This window comes from Panthera tigris, chromosome B2, assembly GCF_018350195.1.
Source record: "Panthera tigris isolate Pti1 chromosome B2, P.tigris_Pti1_mat1.1, whole genome shotgun sequence".
In the NCBI taxonomy this organism is placed as follows: domain Eukaryota; kingdom Metazoa; phylum Chordata; class Mammalia; order Carnivora; family Felidae; genus Panthera; species Panthera tigris.
The window spans coordinates 2187329-2198505 of NC_056664.1; the positions used below are offsets into that span (position 1 = coordinate 2187329).

At 38.5% G+C, this 11177-nt stretch overlaps 1 protein-coding gene across 1 annotated transcript; it reads right to left on the minus strand.

Annotated features, from left to right (window-relative positions):
* Positions 1 to 9156: 9156 nt before the first annotated feature.
* Positions 9157 to 10098, minus strand: LOC102961152 (olfactory receptor 1F12). The gene has a single exon (XM_007092695.1). It carries the CDS (start codon positions 10096 to 10098, stop codon positions 9157 to 9159), a length of 942 nt encoding a protein of 313 aa, XP_007092757.1.
* Between the last annotated feature and the right edge of the window lie 1079 nt (positions 10099 to 11177).

An 11177-nucleotide genomic window follows, 5' to 3' on the forward strand; every position in this document is an offset into this window, starting at 1 on the left:
TTGATAGTGCTGCTGTGAACATTGGGGTGCATGTGCCCCTTTGAACAACACACCTGTATCCCTTGGATAAATACCTGGTAGTGCAATTGCTGGGTCTTAGGGTAGTTCTTTTTTTAGTATTTTGAGTAACCTCTATACTGTTTTCCAGAGTGGCTGCACCAGTTTGCAATCTGATCAACAGTGCAAAAGATATTCTTTCTCCACATCCTCGCCAACATCTGTTGTTGCCTGAGTTGTTAAAGTTAGCCATTCTGACAGGTGTGAGGTGGTATCTCATTGTGGTTTTGATTTGTATTTCTCTGATGATGAGTGATGTTGAGCATTTTTTCATGTGTCTGTTAGCCACCGGATGTCTTCTTTGGAGAAGTGTGTATTAATGTCTTTTGCCCTTTTCTTCACTGGATTATTTGTTCTTTGGGTGTTGAGTTTGATGAGTTCTTCATAGATTTAGTATACTAAAACTTTATCTGGTATGTCATTTGCAAATATCTTCTCCCATTCTGTCGGTTGCCTTTTAGTTTTGCTGATTGTTTCCTTCGCTGTGCAGAAGCTTTTTATTTTGATGAGGTCCCAGTAGTTCCTTTTTGCTTTTGTTTCCCTTGCCTCCGGAGACGTGTTGAGTAAGAATTTTCTGTGGGTAAGATCAAAGAGGTTTTTGCCTGCTTTCTCCTCGAGGATTTTGATGGCTTCCCATCTTCCATTGAGGTATTTCCTCCATTTTGAGTTTATTTTTGTGTATGGTGTAAGAAAGTGGTCCAGGTTCATTCTTCTGCATGTCGCTGTCCAGTTTTCCCAGCACCACTTGCTGAAGAGACTGTCTTTATTCCATTGGATAGTCTTTCCTGCTTTGTCAAAGATTAGTTGGCCATATGTTTGTGGGTCGATTTCTGGGTTCTTTATTCTGTTCCACTGATCTGAGTGTCTGTTCTTGTGCCAGTACCATACTGTCTCAATGATTACAGCTTTGTAATACTTCTTGAAGTCTGGTATTGTGATGCCTCCAGCTTTGGTTTTATTTTTTAAGATTGCTTTGGCTCTTTGGGGGTCTTTTCTGGTTCCATACAAATTTTAGGATCATTTGTCCTGGCTCTGTGAAGAATGCTGGTACTATTTTGATAGAGATTGCATTGAATATGTAGATTGCTTTGTGTAGTATTGACATTTTAACAGTGTTTCTTCTTCGAATCCAGGAGGATGGAATATTTTTCCATTTTTTGGTGTCTTCTTCAATTTCTTTCAAAAGCTTTCTATAATTTTAAGCATATAGATTATTCACCTCTTTGGTTAGGTTTATTCCTAGGTATTTTATGGTTTTGGTGCAATTGTAAATGGGATCAATTCCTTGATTTCTCTTTCTGTTGCTTCATTATTGGTGCATAGGAATGCAACCACTTTCCCTGCATTGATTTTATATCCTGTGACTTTGCTGAATTCATGGATCAGTTCTAGAAGTTTTTTGGTGGAATCTCTTGGGTTTCCATATACAGTGTCATGTCATCTGTGAAGAGTGAAAGTTTGACTTCCTCCTGGCCGATTTGGATGCCTTTTATTCCTTTGTGTTGTCTGATTGTTGAGGCTAACTAAGCCTTCCAATACTATGTTGAATAACAGTGGCGAGAGTGGACATACCTGTCATGTTCCTTCCCTCTCAGTTTTTCCCCACTGAGGATTGTATTAGCGTTGGGTCTTTCATATATGGCTTTTTTGATCTCAAGGTATGATCCTTCTGTCCCTACTTTCTTGAGGGTTTTTATAAAAAAAAACAATGCTGTATTTTGTCAAATGCTTTCTCTGCATCTATTGAGAGGATCATGTGGTTCTCGTCCTTTCTTTTATTGATGTGATGTATCACATTGATTGATTTGTGGATATTGAACCAGCTCTGCATCCCAGGTGTAAATCTCACTTGGTCATGGTGAATAATTCTTTTAATGTATTGTTGGATCTTGTTGGCTAGTATCTTGTTGAGGATTTTTGCATCCATGTTCATCAGGGAAATTGGTCTGTAGTTCCCCTTCTTAATGGGGTTCGTCTGGTTTTGGGATCAAGGTAATCCTTGCCTTATAGAATGAGTTTGGAAGTTTTAATTCCATTTCTATTTTTTGAACAGCTTCAAAAGAATTGGTGTTAACTTTTTAAACATTTGGTAGAATTCCCCTGGAAAGCGATCTGGCACTGGGCTCTTATTTTTGGGGAGATTTTTTATTACTAATTCAATTTCTTTGCTGGTTATGGGTCTGTTCAAATTTTCTATTTCTTCCTATTTCAGTTTTGGTAGTTTATGTTTCTAAGAATTTGTCCATGTCTTCCAGATTGCCCACTTTATCAGCGTATAATTTCTCACAATATTCTCTTATCTGTTTTTATTTCTGCTGTGTTGGTTGTGATCTCTCTTCTTTCATTCTTGATTTTATTTATTTGGGTTCTTTCCTTTTTCTTTTTGATCAAACTGGCTAATGGTTTATCAATTTTGTTAATTCTTTCAAAGAATCAGCTCTTGGTTTCATTGATCTGTTCTTTTTTTTTTTTTTTTTTTTTTTTGGTTTCGGTAGCATTAATTTCTGCTCTAATCTTTATTATTTTCTGCCTTCTGCTGGTTTTGGATTTTATTTGCTGTTTTTTTCCATCTCTTTAAGGTGTATGGTTAGGTTGTGTATCTGAGACCTTCCTTCTTAGGAAGGCCTGGATTGCTATATACTTCCTTCTTATGACCACCTTTGCTGCATCCCAGAGGTTTTGGGCTGTGGTTTTATCATTTTCATTGGCTTCCACGTACTTTTTAATTTCCTCTTTAACTTCTTGGTTAGCCCATTCATTATTTGGTAGGATGTTTTTTAGTCTGGAAGTATTTATTATCTTTCCATTTTTTTTTCTTGTGGTTGATTTCAAGTTTCATAGTGTTGTGGTCTGAAAATATGCACGGTATGATCTCGATCTTTTTGTACTTGTTAAGGGCTGATTTGTGTCCTGGTATGTGATCTATTCTGGAGAACGTTCCATGTGCACTGGAGAAGAATGTGTATTCTACTACTTTAGGATGAAATGTTCTGAGTATATCTGTTAAGTCTATCTGGTCCAGTGTGTCATTCAAAGCCATTGTTTCCTTGTTGATTTTCTGTTTAGATGATATGTGCTTTGCTGTAATTGTGGGTGAAGTCCCTTACTATTATGGTATTATTATCAATGAGTTTCTTTGTGTGTGTGATTAATTGATTTATATTTGGGTGCTATCACGTTTGGACCATAAATGTTTACAATTGTTAGATCTTCTTGGTGGACAGACACTTTATGATATAATGCCCTTCTTGATCTCTTGTTACAGTCTTTATTTTAAAATCTAGGTTGTCTGCTATAAAAGTATGGCTACTCCGGCTTTCTGTTGGTGACCATTAGCATGATAGATGGTTCTCCACCCCCTTAACTTTCAATCTGAAGGTGTCTTTAGGTTCAAAATCTGTCTCTTGTAAACAGATATCAATGGATCTTGTTTTCTTATCCATTCTGTTACCCTATGTCTTTTGATTGGAGAGCTTAGTCCATTGACGTTTAGAGTGAGTACTGAAAGATATAAATTTATTGCCATTATGTTGCCTGTAGAGTTTGAGTTTCTCGGGGTGTTCTCTGGTCTTTTCTAGTCTTTGTTGCTTTTTTTTTTTTCTGTCTTTTCTCCCCTCAGGGAGTCTCCCTTAAAATTTCTTGCGGGGCTGGTTTAGTGGTCACAAACTTCTTTAATTTTTATTTTTCTGGGAAACTTTTTATCTCTCCTTTTACTTTGAATGACAGCCTTGCTGGATAAAGAATTCTTGGCTGCATATTTTTCTGATGCAGCACACTGAATATATCCGGCCATTCCTTTCTGGCCTGCCAAGTATCTGTAGATAGGTCTGCTGCAAACTTGATCTGTCTTCCCTTGTAAGTTAGGGACTTTTTTCCCCTTGCTGCTTTCATGATTCTCTCCTTGCCTGAGTGTTTTGTGAATTTGACTATGATATGCCTTGTTGATGATTGGTTTTTGTTGAATCTGATGGGAGTCCTCTGTGCTTCCTGGATTTTGATGCCTGTGTCTTTCCCCAGGTTAGGAAAGTTTTATGTTATGATTTGCTCACATAACCCTTCTACCCCTGTTTCTGTCTCTTCCTCTTCTGGGACCCCTATGATTCTGCTGTTCCTTTTTAATGAGTCACCGATTTCTCTAATTCTTTATTATTTATTTATTTGTTTTTATTTTTATTTTTTAATTTATTTTATATTTTTTTCTAATTCTAAAATTGTCCTCTTTTGCCTTAATCTCCCTCTTTTTTTCTGCTTCATTATTCTCTATAAGTTTGTCCTCTATATCTCTGATTCTCTGGTTTGCCTTGTCCATCCTTGCCACCGCTGCATCCATCTGTGATTGCAGATCAGTTATAGCATTTTAAATTTCATTCCTGCTATTTTTTACTTCTTTTATCTCTGCAGAAAGAGATTCTAATCTATTTTCAACTCCAGCTAGTATTCTTATTATCGTGATTCTAAATTCTGGTTCAGACATCTTGCTTGTATCTGTGTTGGCTAAATCCCTGGCTGTAGTTTCTTTGTGCTCTTGCTTTTGGGGTGAATTATTTCGTTTTGTCATTTTGAAGGGAGAAAAGGAATTAATGAGATAGAAAAATTGAAATAAGAAAAGAAAATTAAAAGTGTTAAAATTAAAAATTAAAACACGCACACAAATCGAATAGATGATGGTAGATCCTGGGTGTGTTTTCATCTGGGTGTTGAAAGTGGTTTGAGAGATTAGAGAAAATAAAGAGGGGGGGGGAAGACATAAAAAGGAAATCATTTGAGAATTTGAAAAAATGAATACACTGAAGTAGACTAAAATGAGATGATGGGGGTAAAATAGAATTTGAAAAAATATATACAAAAGTAAAGAATTTAGAGGGAAAAAATTAAAGAAATATATTTTTAATAAAAATTAAAAATAAATACGAATTTTTTCTTTTCCTGTATTTAAGAAAAAAGAAAAGAAATGAAAAATGGAAAAAAGATAAAAAAAGAAAAAAGAAAAGAAAAAAATAGAAATCATTTGAAAATTTGAAAAAGTGAATACACTGTAGTAGACTAAAATAAAGTGATGGAAGTAAAATACAATTTGAAAAAATTTACATAAAAGCAAAAAATATGGTAATAAAAATTAAATAAAAATATTTAATAGAGATTGAAAGTAGAAATGAAGTTTTTCTCTTTCTGCATTCAAGAAAAAGAAAAGAAATGAAAAAGAGAAAAAAGAAAAAGAAAAAAAGGAAATTGCTTGAAAATTTGAAAAGGTGAATACACAGAAGTAGACTAAAATAAAATGATGGAAGTAAAGTAGAATTTGAAAAAATTTACACAAAAGTAAAAAATATAGTAATGGAAATAAAATAATATTTTTAATAAAAATGAATTTTTTCTCTCTATTCAAGAAAAAGAAAAGAATTGTAAAAGAGAAAAAGAAAAAAAAGAAAATTGAGTAGATAAACATGCTAACAGATTGAGGTAGGACTGAAATTGCTTCGTTTTGCTCTATAAGTCAGTCCATGTAGGTCTTTATAGTCCATAAATTAAGCCGGTGGTGAGGTTTGTGTTCTTGAAGAGCGAAGTTGGCTCAGTTGGGCGGGGCTCAGTGTAACAGCTCCACTCTCCCCTAGATGGCGCTGTTAGCCTACTGGGGTGGATTGCTATGGTGCTTGTAGGTGCGTATACGCCTGCGCGGTAGCGGTGAAAATGGCATCACTCACCTACCTGGTCTGTTCTCCCGGATCAGCAATCGCGCACCCGTCCTCCGTCTTCAGCCCTCGTCCACTCCCTGCTTTTTCACTCTACGTAAACAGGCCCCGGGCAGTACCTCTCTCCTGAGTTTTGTCTCAGATGTGGCTGTTTTCCTCGGCCCCTTACTTCCGAAGGACTGCGGCTTTGACCCGTTCAGCCCCTCTGCTGGAGGGTCTCATCGAGCAATGGCTGAATGAGCAGTGGCCGAATGTCGGCTGCACCCAGGAACGCCCGCTGGACCCTGCTGCTGCCGGTGCCCTGAGACTGTGGCCAGGTGCCAGCCCGCCACAGAGAAAGTTCCCGAGATAGTATAGCAGCAGCGTTTGAGGGACTATGGAAAATCACAGCACACACCTGGCACCAGGCTTCACCCTTAACGACCTTGCCCCAGCACCAGCGAATGTGGCCACCTTCCAGGGTCTGCTGGGGCCAGGTGGCCTCAACATTCTCTACCAAATGTCCTTCCAGCAGTGGAACCACTTTTCCCCGTGTGGTCCAAGAACCTCCTGGACCCCATTCTGTTCCTGGGGATTCTTCCTTCCCACCAGAGCACCGCCAGGTATCTAGCCGCGGAGTTTCACACTCTGTGCCCCACCCTGTTTATTAAGTCTTGATGGAATTTAAACCCTTTCCTTTTCCTTTCTCCCTTTTTAGTTTAGTCCCTGCGGCTGTTTCCAATTTTCCACTTTCTCTCCAGGTGCCTTCCCATATTCTCCCCCGTGCCCCCCCCTCCATGTCCCGTCTCCATCCTCTCTCTGCCCGCAAAACGAGCTCCCTGCCTGCTGCGGCTTCTCGCTCCCCAAGTTCACCTCTCCGCGCCGTGTACCTGCTGATTCTGTGGTTCAGGTTGTGCAGATTGTTATGTTAATCCTCAAGTCAGTTTTCTAGGTGTGCAGGATGGTTTAGTGTGGGTCTGGCTGTACTTCATGGATGCGAGACATGCAAAAATCTTCCATGCTGTTCCACCATCTTGGCTGCCCCTTCACTTCTCATTTTTATCTACCAACTTTACTAAGGAAGAAACAGTATGTTGGGGCTTCTATTTACTCAAATCTTTTCTATTATCTGGCAATAAAATTCATTCCTCTGCTTCCATATATTTTAAATTTTCTTCTTTAACTGCCTAGTTGACCCATTTATTCTTTAGTAGGATGTTCTTTAACCTCCATGCATTTGCATGTTTTCCGATTTTTTTCTTGTGGTTGATTTCAAGTTTCATAGCGTTGTGTTCTGAAAATATGCATGGTATGATCTCAATTCTTTTATATTTATTGAGGGCTGTTTTGTGACCCAGTATGTGATCTATCTTGGAGAATATTACATGTGCACTCAAGAATAATGTGTATTCTGCTGTTTTTGGATGAAAAGTTCTGAATATATCTGTCAAGTCCATCTGGTCCAGTATAACATTCAGGGCCTTTGTTTCTTTATTGATTTTATGCTTAGATGATCTGTCCATTTCTCTAAGTGAGGTATTAAAGTCACCTGCAATTACCATATTCTTATAAATAAGATTGCTTATGTTTGTGATTAATTGATTTGTATATTTGGGTGCATGCAAATTGGGGGCATAAGCATTTATAATTGTTAACTTTTCTTGATGGATAGACCCCATAATTATGATATAATGCCTTTCTTCATCTCTTGTTAGTTTCAAATCTAATTTTCTGATATAAGTATGGCTACTCCAGCTTTCTTTTGACTTTCAGTAGCATGATAGATAGTTCTCCATCCCCTCACTTTCAATCTGAAGGTGTCCTCAGGTCTAAAATGAGTCTCTTATAGACAGCAAATACATGGGTCTTGTTTTTTTTTTTTTTTTTTTTTTTTTTTTTAATCCATTCTGATACCCTATGTCTTTTGGTTGGAGCATTTAGTCCATTTACATTCAGTGTTATTGTTGAAAGATATGGGTTTAGAGTCATTGTGTTATCTGTAGGTTTCATGCTTGTAGTGGTGTCTCTGATACTTTGTGGTCCTTGCAACATTTCAATAAATGTTTGAACTGCAACAAACGTTACAGTTATGATTTGAAACAATTGAAGTGCAGGCTCCTAGGTGAGTCAGTTGGTTAAGTGTGCAGCTGGCTCAGGTCAAGATCTTGCAGTTCATGGGTTCAAGCCCTGCATCAGGCTCTGTGGTGACAGCTCGGAGACTGGAGCCTGCTTTGGATTCTGTGTCTCCCTCTCTCTCTGCCCCTCCCCTCCCTTGTACTCTATCTCTCTCTCAAAAATAAACATAAAAAAGAAAAAAAATGATTAAGCATTTTATTTATTTTTCTTACCAACTTTAAAGAGATGTTTTGGATAGTATGACTTAATATATGGGACATATGGCATATGGGCTCTAGGTGATAACACGGACACAGAAAACAATCTGTTACATAAGCTATGAGTTCCAAATCAAAGATCACAGAGGCATATGCTCTGAATTGCTGGTGTTGTTGCTTCTCCCATAGACACCTCTAAATAACAGCACAGACTTTAAGTTTAAAAATAGTTAATAGTCTTCCAGGTAATTCTCTGTAGACCATCATGAAGGTTTATACAGATTTCAGAAGGATGATATAAATGCTGCTTTTCACACAAGGGATAAAGATAGGTTATAGGGAATTCATATGATACAATTACAAAATGTGACTAAATATAAAAAACATTAGGGTAAGAAATAACAACCCATCCCTCATTCCTCACAATCCCTCATGTGGACACTTCACCCATTCAGATTAGTTTATTCAGTACATTTACTCACTCACACACACCATGCTCCTTCTTACCTACAAGGCTTCCTTAATGGATTTGGCATATTCTCATTGTTTCTATGTAAAAATAAAATTGATTTCTATTTCTTTGCAACTAGGACCCAGACCAAGTGTGGCTTGTCTTGAACTTTACCTGACCTCTTACACCCTCATCAATATCTTTTCTCTTTAACCTCTCATTACAGTTATGATTTAAAAACCTTTATTATACAGTAATTTTATTCTCTACTGTTTTTCATGCACAACAATGTGGTTACATCCCTCCTGCCTACTCTACGAAGGCAGGCCTGGGGGGAGGTGCTCCATTCTGCACTCCCCATGTATGTTTCCGTGTTGATCTGAGCCATCTGGAAGTTCTTAATGATGCAATTGAATGTTGATTTCATATTTTTTACTGTGATTTTCAGGGACTTTATTGTCCACATGTTTGCCAACAACAGTAATACCTTTGGGAGCTCAAATAGATAAATCCTGTGATTAGGTAACAAATTTAGGTCGTTGCCAACTTTAGTTAGGTATTTGATAACAGCTTTGTAACTGTGACTGGAATATCAATGATCTCATGAGGACTTGCCTCCTGTTTAATGCCTTTCAATCAGTGCAAATTACTGGGAGAAGATTTTGGTCTGGCTCACAGCTTTCTTTAATGCCCCCTTTAGCTCATTGTTCCTTAGACTGTATATGAAGGGGTTCAACATAGGGACTACAACCATGAAGACCACTGATGCAGCTGAGTCTTTTTCAGTTGAATGGTTGGATGAGGGACTCATATAGACCCCTGTGATTGTTCCATAGTAAAGAATGACCAAGGCAAGATGAGATCCACAGGTGGAGAAAGCTTTGAGTTTTCCTTGGGTGGAAGGGATTTTCATCACAGCAGAGATGATGAGGCTGTAGGATGCCAGGATACACCCCGAAGGTACCACAAAAATAAGCCCCACTGCAGCCAGAACTATGAACTGATTGAGACTGGTGTTGGAGCAGGAGAGGGGGAGGAGAGAGTTGATATCACAGAAGAAATGGTGGATGATGTTGTTAGAGCAGAAGTGCAGACGGGCGAGCATAAGGGTGTGCAAGAGGGGATTCAAAGTGGCAAGGATCCATGGCACAGCCACCAGAGAGGCACAAAGGCACTGGGTCATGATGGTGGAGTAACGCAAAGGATGACAGATGGCCACAAAACGGTCATATGCCATCACTGTGAGAAGGAAATTGTCCATGTTGGCAAACATCATACAGAAATACATCTGAGCCAGGCAGCCAGGATAGGAGATGGTCTGAGTCTGTGCCTGGATGTTCAGCAGCATCTTGGGAACTGTAGATGAAGGCAGGCAGAGGTCTACTGCAGACAGATTGGCAAGGAAGAAATACATGGGTGTGTGGAGGCGGTGGTCTGAGACAATAGCCAGCAAGATGAGCAAGTTTCCAAGCAGCCCTGTTAAGTAGAGGCACAGGAAAAGTACAAAGAGGAGAGCCTGCCACTCTGGCCATCTTGAAAAGGCCAAGAGGAGAAATTCGGAGGCACTGGTTTGGTTTCCTTGTTCCATTGCTTGGGTATCTCTGCGTGAAGACCCAGAAGATGAAATATTTTTGACATAAAAAAAAATTTCCCTTTTTATTTTTTGTCTACTCCCCTAGTCCCGTTTACTAAATATTTTCTCTTTAGGCCATCCTACCTCCTCTCTGGTAGTCTCCCCCGGGCTTCACTGATCATGGATATGTTCTTCCATTTTATCAGTTGACTTTTTATTTATCCTCCCTTGCCAGGTGCTGCCTGGCTGCCTGCTGTGTGTTGGAAAACATCGGTGAGTCTGACACACTAAGTAACTCTGTGTTGAACTTTGAGATTTAATGAGAAAAATTTTCCAGATATTTATCCAACACCCTATGAACCATCCCTCTTGAAAACTAGTCAGGCATAAACACTTAGGATTTATAAGAAGAAGGTAAACCATCTTATCTTTTTAAGATTCAAAAGAAAAATATGGTAACATGGTTGACAAGTGTAAAAAGTTAAGCCTCCTAAAAATAGTTGACATGAAGGCTATGAGCAACATAGGAAAATATTTACAAGTAAGGTAAAAGTTCTATAAAACATGTAGTATAACTACATAATATAAGTGGATAAAACTAAAAGATAACAGAGAAAAAGTTATGTCAAAATACAGGCGCAGGTTTAAAAGAGTCTTTTTAATGGTTTTGTATTATTTTAACCATAGCTACAAAAAAGGGGGTTCATGTTTGTAAGGTATCATGATTACTTTGGGTCCTGTTTGTCTTGGAGTTGTAGAACACACAATGTAATGGGAGGATTCCTGAAACTTGGATCAGGATGTGGACAAAAAATACTATCCTGGACACCAATTAAGAAGACAAACATTGGGGGGTTCCTGGATGGTTCAGTTGGTTGAGCATCCAATTCTTGATTTTGGCTCAGGTCACGATCTCATAGTTTGTGAGATGGAGCCCCGTGTCACGCTTTGTGCTATGGCACAGAGTCCCACTTGGGAATCTCTTTCTTCCTTTCTCTCTGCCCTTTCCCCCACCCCCCACAGGTGTGCACATGCTCTCTCTCTCAAATTAAATAAATAAATAAATAAATAAATAAATAAATAAATAAGAAGAC

Coding starts and splice junctions, on each gene's coding strand:
- LOC102961152 (XM_007092695.1), bottom strand. CDS start 10,098: ATGGAACAAGGAAACCAAACCAGTGCCTCCGAATTTCTCCTCTTGGCC.